This window comes from Mytilus trossulus, unplaced genomic scaffold, assembly GCF_036588685.1.
Source record: "Mytilus trossulus isolate FHL-02 unplaced genomic scaffold, PNRI_Mtr1.1.1.hap1 h1tg000398l__unscaffolded, whole genome shotgun sequence".
In the NCBI taxonomy this organism is placed as follows: Eukaryota; Metazoa; Mollusca; class Bivalvia; order Mytilida; family Mytilidae; genus Mytilus; species Mytilus trossulus.
This window is the reverse complement of record NW_026963347.1, coordinates 131,269-149,220: the sequence shown is the minus strand read 5'-3', so window position 1 is coordinate 149,220 and position 17,952 is coordinate 131,269. Positions and strand designations below refer to the sequence as shown.

Here is a 17,952-nt window from a genome sequence, read left to right as displayed (position 1 = left end):
AGTTGTTTCAACAAACCTACGCTCCAGAACTGTCATTTGTTAATATGAGAGCATAACAGCACGTCATGTAATAGTTCCATTTCTATGTTTTAACAAAGTCGTGATCAGTCAAAGTAACCTAGAAGGTGTTGAGTAGATTATTTCATTCAATTACTATTATCGGTAATTAAATATAAAATTTAGTTAATTGTATTTATATTTTATCAGAATAAGAAAACGGTAAATGTGCTACATGTACAAGGCGAAAACAGTTCAACAATAGCCGGTGGAAAGAATGCACATTTTTATCAACTGGAATGTAAAACCGCCGGATCATTTATGGCATCTGTTAACTCTAGTCTCCAGATAGCAAAGTAAGATAGAAAGTATCATTAATTGTATCAAATTGTCAGTAGTCAATTAAAAGTATAAATAACTAAAGAGACAGAAGATTCAAAACATTCAATAAAAAGCATATTAAGTTAAGAAAAAATACTGCCATGGGAAAAATATTATCAACAATTACACGAACAATAGTCTACAAAACCCTTTACAGAAACTAAAGACTGATCAACACGAAACCTGTCAAAGCTTTCGTCTTGTTATATGTATACATATGAGCAACAAGTATCTCCCTTTAATAACACACTCCTTCCTGTAGTGTTGTAAATCACACTCAGTTAAGATGCGTCATAATTGCATACCATTGATAAATGCAATGACATTTACAAGTACCTTGATGACATTGTTGCTCTAAATAGTAAAAAAAATATCGGAATATACTACAGAATCTGCACAAAGAGAACTTTCTCTTTTTTAAAAATAAATTCACCTTATATTCGTTCTGGTCAAAATTTCAATATTCAGTTTAACACAAGAAAATAAAAGAAGTCAAATCAAAAACGATATTTGTTCCCTATTGTAAATATTCTTTCAAACCAGGTACTAAGGTCCTTTAAATGGTGTGTGCATTGTCCAGCTTGTTCGCTATTTTATTGTTTGTGGTGACGTTTTAGATTTCAATTAACATTTTCTGTGTAAATAGTCTAGGATTTCGTTACCATAAACATGATAAATAACATGCGCTAATATTTTTTTTATAAATGCAAATATTTGGTTTTGAATTTCGGATTTTCCTGTAGAATTTTTACAAAAACCCGGAATATCTAATCCTACTTGTTACGGTAATGTTGTTGATAAATCCCGTAGTTTTAAATACGATCGGGGCAAATTCGTTGATCCCTTTGAATAGCTGTTTATAATGGAAATCAAACGACGATAGTAACAAGATCTTTGCATATTAGTTTTAATTGGTACAAATATTTTTATTTTTTTATTTTTATTAATTATGAGATGACTAATTAGATATAGGAAGATGTGGTGTGTGTGCCAATGAGACAACTCTCCATCCAAATAACAATTTAAAACGTTAACCATTATAGGTCAATGTACGGCCTTCAACACGGAGCCTTGGCTCACACCGAACAGCAAGCTATATAGGGCCCCAAATTTACTTGTGTAAAACCATTCAAACGGTTAAACAAACGGTATAATCTATATATAAAAAACGAGAAACGAGAAACACGTATAAATTAATTAAACAAACGACAACTACTGTACATCAGATTCCTGACTTATAACAGGTGCAAACATTTGCAGCGGGATTAAACGTTTAAATGGTACCAAACCTTCTCCCTTTTTCTGAAACAATAGCATAACATCACAACATAGAAAAAACACACGGTAAAGTATCAATAGGCAGGCTTAACTTAATCAAACAAATTTAAACACTATGAACGAATAAATTTGATCTGCGATATCTGATTGTAAATGCACAGTTAATAAAACATTAGGGATAAACATTCAAGGCCAAAAAGCAAACAAACAAGTCCAGACAAAGCCATGGCAAGACACCACTGCGAAATATTTAACCTTACGAAAATTATCACATTTGAAAACTTGTTTTAATAATACAGGTAAATATTGAAGTTTATACAAATGTAGCAAGTGAAAATTAGAAGATACTCCAAATGATCAAAGCTGGTATATAGATAAGTTCCATAATAATATAAAATAACAAAAAAGCATTATAAACAGTATCAACAGGTCGAATTAACAAGAAAATACGATTTGAGAGTACTCGCAGTTACTGACTGCTAGTTAAAAGCCAAAAAAAATAATAATAAAAAATCATGCATCATAGACTAAAATCAACTAAAAAATACATTTTAGTATTTAGTATTTCAACGTCATGAACAGTCAGAGAAGTCATGATTTGTGCAGTTGCCAAACATAAATGTATCGACAGGTAGTAGAATAGTAAGGAGCGACTTCTATAGAGATAAAAGTTAACGTGTCTGTGTCTCTTTTCGTCCCGCCTCAAAAGAAGATACAATTTACATGTTGTAGTTAATTTGCTTTTGACAAAATCGATATAACTGCCAATGCAGACTATATTCAGAGATCTAATTACAATATTGGTACGATAACCCTTACTTATAAGTTTGTTTAACGGTTCGATAAATTTACACGGATACATAGTGATTTCCACGCTTTAAGTACAATATCACCATAAAATTTAGGATGTGAAATACCATTTTTAATAAGTACAGCCAAATTTGCTAATCAAACCTTTGTATCTATTAAAGAATTTATTAAACGTTTTAAGTACATTTGTATATGTAATTTATGGTATCGAAATCCCTGACACACCAATTTCCCAGTGATGCATTGATTACGTTCGTTAACATCATGACATCAGAACACACATATATCCCTTCTTAGTAAGTCTATTGTAACGGTTTTGTTTGCTTCTGAGGTGAATACTGACATTTTTGTGCTTTATAAAGAATTTTTTCATAAAAAATGGATGTGAAATACCTGTACGTCTGCATGATGTGCTATATTAACGAATGACATTCTTATACCTGATACAAATAGTATGCTTTTTATTTCACTTCTAATAGTCAACTTTCGAGTTCAATGCATATCCGTCAAATACTCTGGTTTTAGTGAACATCATTCGTGCGTTTAGGGGCATCGTCACTTCCATTCCAATGTTGAGCGAGTGGTTGGAAATTTATAATACTATATCGCACGATTTATTCGACAAACTAAATTATCATAATTGACAATCATCACTGCTGTAATTAGTGAATTGTGCTTAAGTACCTACAAAACAAAAATAATTTCTAGTTTATCCTGCACAACGACGATCACTTAGACGCTTGATCAACGTTGATAGTGCATGGATACAGGTGACCCCATCTGGCTGGTAAATGATGCCACAAAGGTGCGCCTTATGGACGAGTGTTTTTCCGGTGACGGATGAACTCGAAAGTTGTCTATTCATAAAGCTTTTATTGTTCGAATTTTTTAATCAACACCTCTGAACAAGAATGGCAAAACAAATTATTGCGGAACCTGCTTTTGTCCGAACTTATAGACTTTTATAAGCATCACCTTTCCCCCTAAAAACGTATTTGATTTACAAAACAAACACACCTAGCATTGTAAGGGTCTACTATTTTTCTCGTGTTTACATGTTTTGAAACTATACATGCATTTGGAAAAAATAGATCCGAAGTAAACTACTAATATGTATAATATGGAAACTGTTTGTTTAGCCCAGCAAAAAACGTATATGAAAATGTAACCAGGAAACCAACTGATCCAACCACATCGACAAGTCTAGCCATTACAGACAGAAAAGGAAAAACACCGAATGAAGTTCACATTGGGGATCCACTATTATTACAAATAACTGGACCAGGTAATAATATGTTGTAAACATTGTGAACACAAACTCATTCAAACGCATCTTCGAACATGTAGTATACTTACACTATATTTTGGTGAAGGCGTTTGATTTTGTATCATTTCTTGAAATTCATAAACCAGCAATGATTATAATTCCTTATAATTGCATTGTCAGGTTTATTTTAATTATTATGTTATAATAAAATTCAAACGAATCAAAATAATGCTTAAAAGAAAAGTCGTGATGGAACAGAATATTCACTAACGAACCATTTACAAATGCAAACGGCAAAAATAGCTATCAAAATGAAAATATAACTGCTCCGAAGTACTTTTGTGGATTTACTTTCATACGAAACACTCAAAACCAACAACTGAAAAATAAAGGCTCATCGTCGACAGACAAGTTAGGTAAATGTGATTAATTTAAAAAGGAAGATGAAGTCTTAACTCATCAGATGGATACTAATAGAAATACATCTAACAAAAACACAAAGTAGACGTGGCCGGGTACTTATGGATCATGACAACAAAAAGTACAGATCTGAGAGTATTCGTATTTACTGATAGTTACTTCAAAGCTAATAACAACTTTAAAAAAAAGCATGTATCTCATTATAAATTATCAATTAGTACATATACAACATCCAATAGCTTCAGTGTACCTGTCATAAACAGTTAGAGAGAAAAAAACATGACACAATGCCAAGATACAGAAAACAAAGTATACCACAAAGAAAAAAAAACCGAACAAACAGAACAAACAAACAAACGTCAACGAGAGGTACACAATGTACATTAGATAGCTAAGGCCGCATTTCTGTCTATTCAAAATTTTGTAAACGTTTTGTCGCGTTTATTGTTGTTTTCTAAGCGCTACAAATTATAGTAGAAACAAATACATCGTTAAATAAGTCTTAACTGACCCTGTTTGAATTTTCAATACTGCATGCATATGTTGTTGGTAAACAGACTTTTTACAAACGAAGAAACAAATACTTCGTTTATTCAGGTTGAAGTTAGAAACAAATGTAGCGTTTGTAATAACAAACGACAAACGCCAAACTTTAAACGCATTATTATCGTTTGTCAAAGTTTATGTAAACTTTGCAAACGTATGTTTGAAAGAAATGATCAAAATATGTGCGCGCGTAGCCGTTTGCATCGTTTGTGTTACAAAGAAATAATTACATTAGATGTATGTTTCATTATAATACGTAATTCTGATTGGCTAATTGCACATCACATGTTATTCCGTAAGCAGTTGCATGAGACAATAACATTTCATTCATGATGACACGAGGTCCCACAATAAAGTGCACAGGTGAATTTAAAAATTTAACTTCATGAATATCGTGTTTTTATAAGCTAAAAAAATGTAATTATAAGTATTGAATACTTCTTTTTGTAACTTTATAGGGTTGTAAAAGCGTTGACCGTGCGTACATTTTTAGAATGAGGCGTTCCGCGCTTCATACAAAATGTACTTCGGTCAACGCTTTTACACCCCAATAAATTTACAAAAAATAAGCATTCAATTCTTAAATGCACTTTAATTTTCTGTTAGACTTATCCCAAGGGTATATAGTCGGACGGATCATGTCTTCCTTTTATTGTTTTACCTTTGTATAATTTGATTCCTTGAGCTAAAAAAAAGTCTGTGATACAAACACATTTAGATATATTAGAAAATATGAATAGTACATCAAGTAATGACACCGCTAAAAAGTCATAGTCATAAAACATTTACGTCTTAAACAATATCTTAGTCTGCTTTACATACATACATGTAACACAAGATAGTAGTAACTAAATATTGACTAGATCCTTTATCTTTCAATGGTTTATAGATTAATTATTTTGAATAAACGAGGCCAAAGTCATGTTGAAACTAAGGAACACTGCTGACTGTCTGCAATTATAGGTATATCGATACAAGTATTTTTATTTCACATCATTGAAAGATAAGATAATCGTGACTATTTTATTTTTATTTTATAGCCTTATATACAGTCGAACCAATTAAATGTACTGCCAATAGTGCATTATCTCTGAAAAATGATTACGTTCTGTGGACAAAGTAAGTGTTTTACCTTGGTATCTTAAATACTATTCGAGAACCAATGATGAGAGTATGTATCTACCTGATAATCAAAATTTGAGCATATATACGAAATAAGTATGTGTGGGGTTGTGTCATTAATTTTTGAACAAGAGGCTACATGTATAATATTTGTTGTTTCAAAATGATACACACATATGACATTATACGTAAACTATCTTTTTGGACAAAAGCTTGGACCTTTTCATTTCTTTCCGAAGAAAGTGAGTTATAATTGACCTTTCTGGTCAACTACGTCAATGTCACCAAAAAAAGTCCAAATCATGTCACCTTAAGTTTTCGTTTATCAATAATAGTCTTTGTTGTCGCAAAGCATACCAATTATACTAGTGACAAACAAAATACAAGTTACATATTACATGAAACATATATAATATATAACAATTTGGTAATAGCAATCACTTACGTAAAAATACCTTGACCTCATTTCCGTTGACCGCTTTATATAACAACCTAGACTTTTTACCTGTTTCAAAAAGAACGAACCCGATTGAGGAAGCATGGAAAATTAGCTTCTTTTGCTGTTAACAAACAATTAAATACTGTCTCCTTTATTTCTAAGAATTTGTAAGATATCTTCAAGTCGATCTTTTTCTATACTAAGGCATAGACAGTTTTAACAAAAAAACAATATTTGTTTTATCTCATTCCAAACGTTCTGCTATGGCATAATTAGTTCTGGCTTCCAACGCGTAATATTCGAGCGCAACCAAATTATAGAATCATCTGAGGTGCTTGACCTGTTTCTGGTAACGTTTTTGGTCTATCGAGGTATTTATTAATCTATACATGTATATACACCTTAAAGTTTCTTTGATTTTTTTTTTTTTATTTAATTTGAAAAATCAAAGGTCTGGTAAGGGCAACATTTGGCAAATTGGCCTAAAGTTTTAAGTACATCTGAATAAGTATTTTTGACATTTTTTAAACACTACCTAAAAGTGGCTATTTCATTCGATTCAATTTAATAATTTATATACAAGATGTGAACTGATTTGATCATTCAAGACGCCCAAGTACAAGCTTCAATATGAACAATTTATCAAATGTGCCATAAACATCACTTTTCAGACGGCTTTTGTATAAATGTAAGGGGTCGCATTCGTTTTTATATATGTTATGTATAATCATGAAATAATGTACATCATGCTTCTAAATATTAAGACTGAAAACAAGTTTGGCGACTTTCATTTTAGACGACAAAAGGGGTATTACCCGGCCTACTCCTTTTCATTTAAAAGCTCCCAAGTGTAAAGAATTTCTTGAAGTACAATAAATAGAGTACAAAATTTTAATATTTTGATATTATGGACTTTTTCAGTGATACATGTTCTTCGAAGGATGAAGCTGTGATAGAAGGTGTCTGGAAAAAAGTCAACTCATCACATAATAAAATCACAATACAAATGTATGGTTTTCGATTTGTGGACTCCGATACAGTGCTGGTCAAATGTACTGCCTTGTTTTGTCCTCAAGGCGTACCATGCTCTTCAAATGTAAGTCACAATTAAATTGACTTAATTTAATGTATCTCAAAATCGTGCTTTTTATATATAAATCATTGAACGATTTAAAAGTTTCTTAAGAAGTTTTAAATAATGTATGAACTAGCTTTCGGTAACTGCGAGTTCTTTCTGTCATTTGCGTGTTGGTTAATTGTTTTTTTTGTGATTTGTATCGATCTGATGAGCTCAGCTCTTCTTAACTGATTTTTATGGTACTATGCTCTCATGTTTCAAAGTTACACCACTGTCCAAGTTTAGGGGAAAGTAATGCACATGCATACATGTATGTGACTTTTTTTCTTCTGTTTGTCATATTTGTATTTCTTTTACCTTTTGAGTGTAATTCAGGTAGTTAGTTTACTTGTTTGACTCGTTCATTTGGGAGACTCTAATATCTTGCTGTGCGATATCTTTTTTGCGCATTTTATAAAACCGTACGGCGACTTATCATTACATGCTTACTTCTAAATCATTTGCTTTCTGACGGAGAGTTGTTTATTGACAACCATGCTACATCTTATACACATTGCAATTGTTCGAGCTTTCATTATATTAGTGGCATTGATGTAAGAAAGCTACATTGGACAGGTAATCAATGTGTGCTTGTGTGATCATTCATTCCAAAGTCTAATTGTGATTCCTTTTTGTTAAAAAGAACCAAATGAGAGCATATTTAAAGAAGAAGTGGTATGATTGCCAATGAGATAACTCTTCGCAAAAGACTAAAATGACACAAATATGTAACACAGCAACAAACTACAACCACTAAATTACAGGTTTCTGACTTGGGACAGGCACATACAAAAAGAATGCGAAAATTGTTTTAATTGTATATCAACTGATAGAAATCTATCTACCTGCATGTATTACATTTTTTGTAGTTGTTAGTTAATTGAGACTCATCTCCGATTATACTAGAATTTAATACAGTTTAAGTTAGATTATTAATTAATTTTTGTACCGTTTACGTAAATTTTATACATTGTATATTTATACGCCTGTTCGCAGAATATCAAAATTGCTCTGTGAAAAACGGGAAAGTTACTTATAATTTTTCGGATACTTGCAATATCATGTTGATATGCTTTTTATTGTTTTTTATACGTCCGTCACAATTTTGACGGGACGTATTATGGTTTAAAAATGTTCGTAGTCCGTCTGTCCGACTGTCCGTCGTAAACATGTCGTACCGTAACTAACAATGTTTCTGGACTTTGTAACTAAAACAGTGATGTGTTTCTTTCACATGAATGTCGCGCCGTACCTCAAAAACAATTTATGATTATTGCTTAAAACTTTACACACTTCTTAGTTATATTAGTCTTAAGATCTGTATAGTTTTTGGTGATTATTTCAAAATTTATGTTAGAGTTATTGAGTTTTTTGTAAAACAAGATAAGGCGGGTTTTCACATGTCGCGCCGTTTTCCAGAAAAAAAAACTATTTATGATAACGACATAAAACTTCACACGCAAGACGACGGGCGTATCATGCGCTCATGTACATGCACGTTTGTGAACACATGAGCGCTTTAGACACTTACGTATTAATTAATGTTACCGTTTACTTTACTGACAAAGAATAACTTACTACTTATCTAATAACATTAACGGTACCAATTTTCTGCACCAGATGCGCATTTCGACAATACATGTCTCTTCAGTGATGCTCGTGGCCAAAATATTTGAAATCCGAAGCTGATTTAAAAGATCTAAATTATTACTTGGAAAAATAAAACGTGCGTGTACTTTGCCTTTCTTTCTTATACAAACGATGCAAACGACTAAGCGCGCACAAACCTTCATCATTTGTTTTTTACATACGTTTGCAAAGTTTACATAAACTTCATCTATTCAAATAAAACGGGTAAAACTAACAGACACATGATAATGCGTCATTCATAAACAAAACATCGTTTTGATATCGATGTATTCGACATTATCCAACAGAGCTCAACATTTGTCTTCATGAAAAGAATGTCTTCTGTAATTCTAAAGGTGAAAATTTTTCTATAGGTGTATATAATAGGCATGATTTCTTATAGTATCTTTGAATTCTTTTGATTTAAAAGTACAGCAGATGTAGTGTAATTCTTATAAGACAACAATCCCCTAGAAACGTAGATCTTAGGAACTGTATTGCAGCACACGGCCTTCCACGATGATAGATAGATTAAAAAAAAGTTCCCGATATGAAAAATGTGAACTAATTCAAATAAGAAAACCACAGCGATTCATAATAAGACAATAAAAAAAATCAAATATGATAAACAACAACTAAACTGGCACTGTAATGTAAAAATAAATCAATATCTCAATTATTCTGAAAGAAGAGAAAACAAATATCAATTATATATTGTCATGGTTAATTTAATGTTAAGTTTGGGGTTGTTTTTTTTTATATAAACATTCTTATATTCCTTTTGAAGTGTTACTTAATCACTGTATTTTTTTTTCTCCTTTTGTATATAGAGCTGTGTGACTGGGCAAGGTACTGTAAAAGGTAGGAAGAAAAGAGATGCCGGTGTAGAAACTAAATCAGAGAATGGCTACATGCAAAAACATATCTCTACTTCGTTCAGAGTTACTGACAACAGAATGGAAACAAGTACTAGTTCAGGTATTTATAGAATATTTTCTACTTCAAGTTTACGATGGTATCCTCACATCATATAAAACGAAAGAAAATATAAGATTCCTGTTACATCCAGTACTCGAAACCATGAAACGTGCAAATGAGAAATGTTCACAAAAAGGCAGACCATATTGTTGAAAAGGCACACATCGTTTCACAATGTATTATTGAACTTTAGTTAACATAGCATTCCATTTTATCAGAGCGAAAAAAAATAACACGGTTTTAAGTATCTAAACTCACGTTAACTTTAGCTTTTAAGCTACAATACAATAATAATGCCTACTGGAAAAAAAGGATGCAAATTAGTTAAATTTGGATAATAATAATAAGAGAGTTACAATTTCCCCCGTGTTGCATTTATTTTATCTATCCAAGGACAATAACTAAACAAACATCTTGAAGATTGTTGCAAGAATTTTTCAAATGAGAGCGAAATCAATACAGTTTTCCATATATTCAATATTTGTAAGTGGCATAACTCTTTTAAAAAAATTGATATGCTCTGATTTTAAAACTTGTCCTAGACATTGCTAATAAAAGCTATGACATAATTTTTAAAATCGGACAAGGATTGTACATATGAGAACGCTAATGATGCCATTTTCGATAAATTTGATATTTCCAAGGGGCATAACTCTTAAAAAAAAATTAATCGCCCACCATCATAGAAGTTGTCCGAGATATCGCTGAAATTAACCTATAGTATAAGTTTTATAAAAAAAAGAATAGTACATGTGAGAGCGATAACAAGACCGGACGGACCAATGGACAGACGGACACGCGGACGGATGGAAAGACGCAAGAAGGGAAGGACGCCCGTTATTTCTTTGTCTCCCATTAAAGCGTGCGCAGGGGGTGGGGGGACAAAAATTAGGATATGTGATTAGAAAGCCATAGATATAACCATCCAAAAAGAGTTTGAATCCTAGGCCGTGTTCATGTTCCGGACCATATGAGTATTTGGACCATACGCGTATGGTCATGACCATATGCGTATACTCATATGGTCCGACCGTACGCGTATGGTCGGACCATATGAGTATAATACTCGTTTGGTTATTAACGGGCCGGACCATATGAGTATTTGGACCATATAGGTATAAAAAAAAAAATTAATTACATTATAAACGTTTCAATAATACAAAAACTTTATCTAAAACACAGTGATGGTTTAAAACATGACAATTTTTTAAATTTTATAATCCAAAAAACTACGTAAAAATTTAATATTGATGCCATAGTTAGTTTTCATCGCTAGTTACATTCGTGCATATAGGTTTGGATGACTCTCACTTCCACATGGTATCATAGCTTTTTTGCACGATCTTTTTCATTTACACATTTTGTTTGCGAGTGAAAAACAAGCCTTTTTTTGCAGCTGCGTACAGTGATACCGAGGTCTTTGGCAATTCTGATGTCTACGGTGTTTTTAAGAAGCTCTAGATCTCAAATATCGTAAAATGACTGCAATACACCATCTTCACAACACAACTTAAATAAACTAATAGTATACTACTTTCCAGTGACTTCTTATGTAACAGTTCATTAAGAAATTTTTGGCTTGGAATTTAATTTTTTAGTCGACATGTTGCCATTTACTCGAAATAACAAATCGGTAATGACCATCGGTATAAAATGTGTTTACTTTAAATTTGACAATTAAGTAAAATTAACTATGTTAAACTTCTTATTTTTATTTAGCGTATCTTTTTATTATAATATAATGATAAAATTACCTTTATGATAGCGTATTTTGAATGAACGGTCATACCATATGAAGAGTTTAGAAGTATTAAAAGTTAACTATAACAGAGTGTTAATTACCCCGACCATACGCGTATGGTCGGACCATATGAGTATATACCCATATGGTCATGACCATACGCGTATGGTCCAAATACTCATATGGTCCGGAACATTCACACCAAACTCTGTGTACAGTAAACATGTTTACATTTGGTTTAATGTAATGTACAATAGTTTCACAATAAATTTGTTCACATCTATACACCTTGCTTAGCTACCTGTACATAAGTTTTGTTCACACTTGTAAACTATATGTCATTTAAATGTTCATTACGTAGACCAGAATTCAAATTTTCGAACAACTTTTCTAGCAGTTAGGGAACGACCATTTGACTTTAAAAAAAAGAGGGGGGTGATTTTACCACAATTTGATTTAAAAACAATCGGGTCATACAGATGATTAGAATGAACAAATATTCTGAATCCAAAGTTTGTCAATACATTATAGTGTCAAATATTGAATTGGTACCATAGAAATAAATAAATAAATATTAACTTTCGCGCGAGAAAAAAAATCTGACTCAGAACCCCCCCCCCCCTTTTTTTTTGAAATAAAGTGTTTGCTCCTTTAAGAAAGTCATTTTGGAAGATTTGCAGTAGTTTAAAGATGTCTCGATTACGATGCAGCCTACGCATTAAAAACGTAGGCTGCATCAGCTTGCTTACAGACCAGACGAAGAAATAGAATTGCGATGTTAAAGATTACTACATTTCTATCTTTTCTGTTTGTTTCAAATGGTATTTTTTCTCCAAGGAGTATTTAGCAAAAGGATGGGGTTATGGTTTTTTTATCCAAATGTATTTTAACGGCCTTGAGATACTGCACAAACAAACAATTAGCCTCACCCTTTTTCAGTAATGCATTTATGAGTGAATCGTTGTTTGAGTAAAGACCAGTGGCAAATATTTCTGTCAGTGTGTACGTCCAGTCGATTCGGGAAGACCTTTTTAAATGAATTATGTATTCGGCAATGATGATGGATGAGTCTTGTCTGTCTTGATAAGGGGCTAATAAGGATACGTAAAGTGTTTTTATAACAAATAAATATATCAAGTTTAGACAAATATTTCTGCAAAGAACTTTATTAATAAGTGTTATAAGTATCAATTTTATATAAAAATCGCTACTTTTTTAAATATACATGGGCAAATTAAAGTTTTGAATGCCTAATTTTGTGTACACTTAACCTACACAAGGCCTACATCGACTATCGACTGCGTGTAGACAAAACATGATTTACACTACATGTAAACATTGAGTTTTATCAATGAGAACGTAATTAGGTCTTTCCACTTTTCTGTGGAAAGACCTATTGTTTTTCTTCTGATTATTTTTTTTTTCTTCCGCCTAATTTTGTTCTTGCGATAAACATTTGTTTCGCAATATGTCGCTTGGATATTCTGTATATGATATGGAACAGTTTATGCGCTTTTGAAATTTACCCTGCGTAAACGAATACTTTTCTTTGTAGGAGTTATCTCCCCAAACACTGTTTTCCTTGTTATCGCATCTCCTTCGCAACCGTAAAAGATTATGACAAATTTATTTTACAAAATTGCTCGTTATATCCTTCGCATGATTTGTCCTATTTTGACCGAAGCGATATGACCGCTCCATATGAGAGTTATTTCCCCTTATGCATCTGATATAAGTGATATGAATTTCTATCTTATAAATCATAAGTGATAGAGACCTAGGATCTTTTGATTTGAGGTCCTTGGTCCCTAAAAATGAAAATTAGGTCAAGGTCAAAGGTCAAGGTCATATTCTAATATTTGAATTTGGCTTAATTTCACTTATATCCAAAGACTGTATAAGATATCAACAAATTATTTTTACTAAATTGTTAGTTGCGACATGTCGTAATATGTAAATTTTGATTGCAAGCGTACGTTGAATGTAAAAGGGAGTTTTCTCCCCTCTTGTATTTAAAAATACGCGTTTGGTGATATAACTCATTAACTAAATATAATTAAGACCTATGGTCTTTTGATTTGAGGTCCTTGGTTTATGACCTTGAAATTGATCTCAAGGTCATAGCTTAATTTGACGTTCTAGATTTTGACCTTTGCTTTTATTCTATATGTATACATGATAAAGATATACAACTTTTAGAAAAAGGTATCAAACCATTTAACCTTGAAAATAAACAACCGGAAGTGACTTTTTGTAAACCGGAAATAGCTATTTTTTTGTACTTTATTAATATAAAAGTATATAGAACCAGATATTTTTGGAATCAGTGTCAAGTAAATATTCAAATATAATCGGAAGTAACATTTTTCAAACCGGAAGTAACAAATTATCTCCCTTATTTAAAAAAAATGTATGGAAACAATATATTTTTGGAATCAGCTTACTAGGAGCTATCATTTGACGATTGAAATGACATTTTAAACTAAGTTTCACAACTTTTCATATCAAAATACATTGTTTTGATGGAAAGACCTTCAATTGTTCTCTGAACGATTGGTTTTTAATTATGTTTAGTTTATGTGTGAGTTACACTAACACAACACCGAGTTTAGGTCAATGTGAACACGGCCCTATATACATTTATTAGATAGGCGGTGTTGTTTTAATTCTAAAGATTTAAAAACACTGAAAGGTAAAGGAATATTTCTAATTTATTTTCTCTTCTTCATTCATTAGAAAATATAAAGTTGCAATTGTTTGCTGTCTTTGAATTCTTAGTTTAACATTTTAATATGATCGTTAAAACTAAATGAAATATAAATGTTGATATCTTATTTTAAGTAAAATGTCTTATTCGTAAATATTGAACAAAATATATTGAATGTATCAACTGATCAATAAAATCATATGAAAAAAACCTCAACAAGAGAAAGTGCATATATACCTCAGATGAATAGCTTTTGTATACGTTGACGTATGTCTTTGATACAGACAAATGATAAATACACTTTAAAAAAAAATACAGCTTTAATCGATGTGTTTATACATGCACTCAATGCGATTAAATTCGTATCACGTCAATTAAATTTCATTCAATTTATATAGAATTATTTGCATGACGCATTTCTCTTCAATGACTAAATTTATTATTTGACATTTTTTTAATTTTGATTTTAATAAGATCAAAATGATAAATTAAATACATAGAAAATACTAAGGGATAATCAGAAATCGTAAGTCAAATAAAAGTAGACAACTATATGGTAGAAAATACAAATAAACCATTACACAGAAAAAAGAAAATATTCAGCAACACGAACACCACCAACATTTGGGTAACTAAGAAGCTCAAGAACAGTTAGAAGGCAATTGACTGTTTGTAATCAAAAACAAAGCAATTTATAAATTGATATCATTACTTACAATAAAATCTGGAAAAAATTAAATGCAGTGATCTTCATACCAGAACTTCATATTTCTAAGTTTTGATATAATTTTGAAATGACTTTCATTTTGTATATACATTTAAATTTGTACTTTCTCATTTCAGGTACATTTGCAAGTGTTTTTACATATGTTACAGCCTTTGCGTTGATGGTAGCGCTAAAATGAAACGGCAACCAATCCCATTTTAATTCATAAAGACAGAAAGACATTTAACATTTACATATTTCATTTCATATTGTTATCCATGTCATGTTATGTAATGTAAATATTGTAGAATAAATGAATGTGAACATGTTTGCTGTAAATTAAATCAACTGAAGTCGAGCAGAACAGTTTTAGTAAGAACTTTAGTAAGTAATGAATCATACTTCATGTGGGCATGCTTTTATAGTAACTGCTTGCACACCTGTGTTGATTTATTTATCACTGTCATTTTGTTTAGTTACTTCTGTTAACAATTCCGACATCGGACTTGGACTTCCTTTGAACTGAGTTTTCCTGTGCATATTATTGTGTGGTTTTTTTTTCTACATGGGATAGATGTAATAGGGAGATTAAACCCAGTCACATATTTGCGCCTGTTCGAAGTTAGGAGCCTTTGGTATTGTTAGTTTTGTTTTTAGTTTTACTTCATCGATATGTTTTGGAGTTCGTTGTGATATCCATTATCACTGACCTAGTACACAATTTCTTTTTGGGGCCAGCTGTTTTGATGACCCTTTGGTGGCCTTGTGCTGTTTTCTGATCTTTGGTCGGGTTATTGGCTCGTTGCCTTTTCCCCATTTTCATTCTTACTATTATATATACTGGGTGTATACAATTGTATTTCAAAGTATTATACTTACATAGTAGAAAACATTACAAGTCAATGAATTAAAAAGGTCTATGTTTTGATATGATAATTTTTGTGTTTGCTATCACCTTTGGCATGTATCATGCTTTATAAACTTGTTTGGTGCTCTATTCAAGCATATTAACATGTTTAATGTGTCTTGATTTCTATATTATCATAAAATTTGAGATACACACCTTGTTTTGTAGTCTTACGGTTTCTGTGTTATATTTTATGGACCATTGTTTGCTTTTTATAAGTCATCTGTTACTTCAGTGTCTGTTTGTCTTCGACTGATGATTTATAAATATCATTTTGTACCCAGCCTTGTTTCGCTGATTTGTAACATACACAGTATATATTAAAGCATTTTTTTCTCCATGACCTCACCTTTTATGAACCTTTTTCAGCGTGATGATCGGGAAAATAGGGAAACTGCATCTAACATCAAGTATTCAAAGAAGAATAGTAGAAATTTGCAATATAAAACAGAGAAACAAACTTTATGTTTTGAACATGAATACGAACAATTAGTGAAAAAATGTGCCTAATCAGTTTGAATAACCAATACTATTAAGTTTGGTAAACACTCAGAATGTGTAACTGAAAAGCTTGATCTAGAACATTGTCAAATTTGCAGCAAATACGAATAAAAATATTATAACAACCGGAAGTACATTTAATAAGTTTAAAACAAATGTCAAAATGAAATACGAAATTGAAAATTAAATACTAGTACCTAAAATTCAGAAAAGGTTAGTGAAGATATGGGAAATATATAAAAAAAAAAAGACTTATATAGTCTACGTATGAAACAGCAAAAGTTATCATCAAATGAGTTATTCAAATGATTTTCATTTATACGAATGATAGTCTTTTTTTTTATGAATTTGATGAGACATACATACTTTTTGTAGTCTGTGTTCAAGTGTTCAAACGGCATAAACTCTTTTAACATAATATACGTCATCCTTCTAAACTTGATCTCTAAATGTTTTGATTTATTTAGTAACAAAAAGTTAAATCACAAAAACACTGATCTCCGAGAAAATGTCAAAAATGAAATCCCTAGTCAAATCAAGAGATCATAAGATATGGTCGCGTTAATCAATCATCGATATCGAATGGTCTACGTAGATCATCTACAGCATCACTAGCATGTCAACATTGATATCGTCAGTTTAAACACATATTATGTTAGGTGTACGTGTGTTGGATTATTATCTTAATTGACAAGAATTTCTCCGTACACTCTATCTCGTTCAGCTAATGTAGCTGAACGCCACTATATAGCCAAGAATGTTATAGGTTGCATAAATCAACAACAATCAATCATAAAATCAATCCTTATTGATTTATACGTTCTGCATACGTAAAGAAAAGAAATTAACATATTAAGTGCACATTTTTTGTGGGTTTTTTTCTTCTGTCTCCTTTCTTTTTGTTTCTGTTGATTTCGTTAATCTTTTCAATACTTGACATTAAGGTTATGAATATAAATTTGTATTTAGTTGAATTCACGATCTTTTTTTAAAATGAAAATAATTAGTTGTACAACTATGTATACACATTAATTTCGTAAATTGTGATTTATATGTTTAATTTCCGATTTATCTATCTTATCTAAAAGACATGTTAAGTCAGTGTCGAAAATACTGCACTTCTACAAATAAGTTGACAACGTAGAATTAATGAAACTTTAAGTATCATTTATTTATTCTACAATTTTTGTTAGAAATGTTTTTTTAGAAAAGGGTATTGTCAATGATAACCTGACACCTTAGATTCAATGTTTACTGGTGCTAGTATATGACGGAGATTGTATAATTATTCACAAAAAATAAGAACAGAATCGGAATATAAATAAAATGTTTTGTGTCCGCGTCTTAAATTCTCAGAGCATATGTATATTGTATGATGTCAATTCAGGTTGCACTTATTATAAATT

The 17,952-nt window shown here is 31.3% G+C and overlaps 1 protein-coding gene across 1 annotated transcript; it reads left to right on the top strand.

The window, feature by feature from the left end:
• Positions 1 to 211: 211 nt before the first annotated feature.
• On the top strand, positions 212 to 16,307 carry LOC134702128 (uncharacterized). Its single transcript, XM_063563222.1, has 6 exons — positions 212 to 353; positions 3,606 to 3,751; positions 5,740 to 5,818; positions 7,182 to 7,356; positions 9,837 to 9,984; positions 15,276 to 16,307. Exons 1-6 carry the CDS (start codon positions 319 to 321, stop codon positions 15,335 to 15,337), a joined length of 645 nt encoding a protein of 214 aa, XP_063419292.1. The 5' UTR covers positions 212 to 318; the 3' UTR covers positions 15,338 to 16,307.
• The last annotated feature ends 1,645 nt before the right edge of the window (positions 16,308 to 17,952 follow it).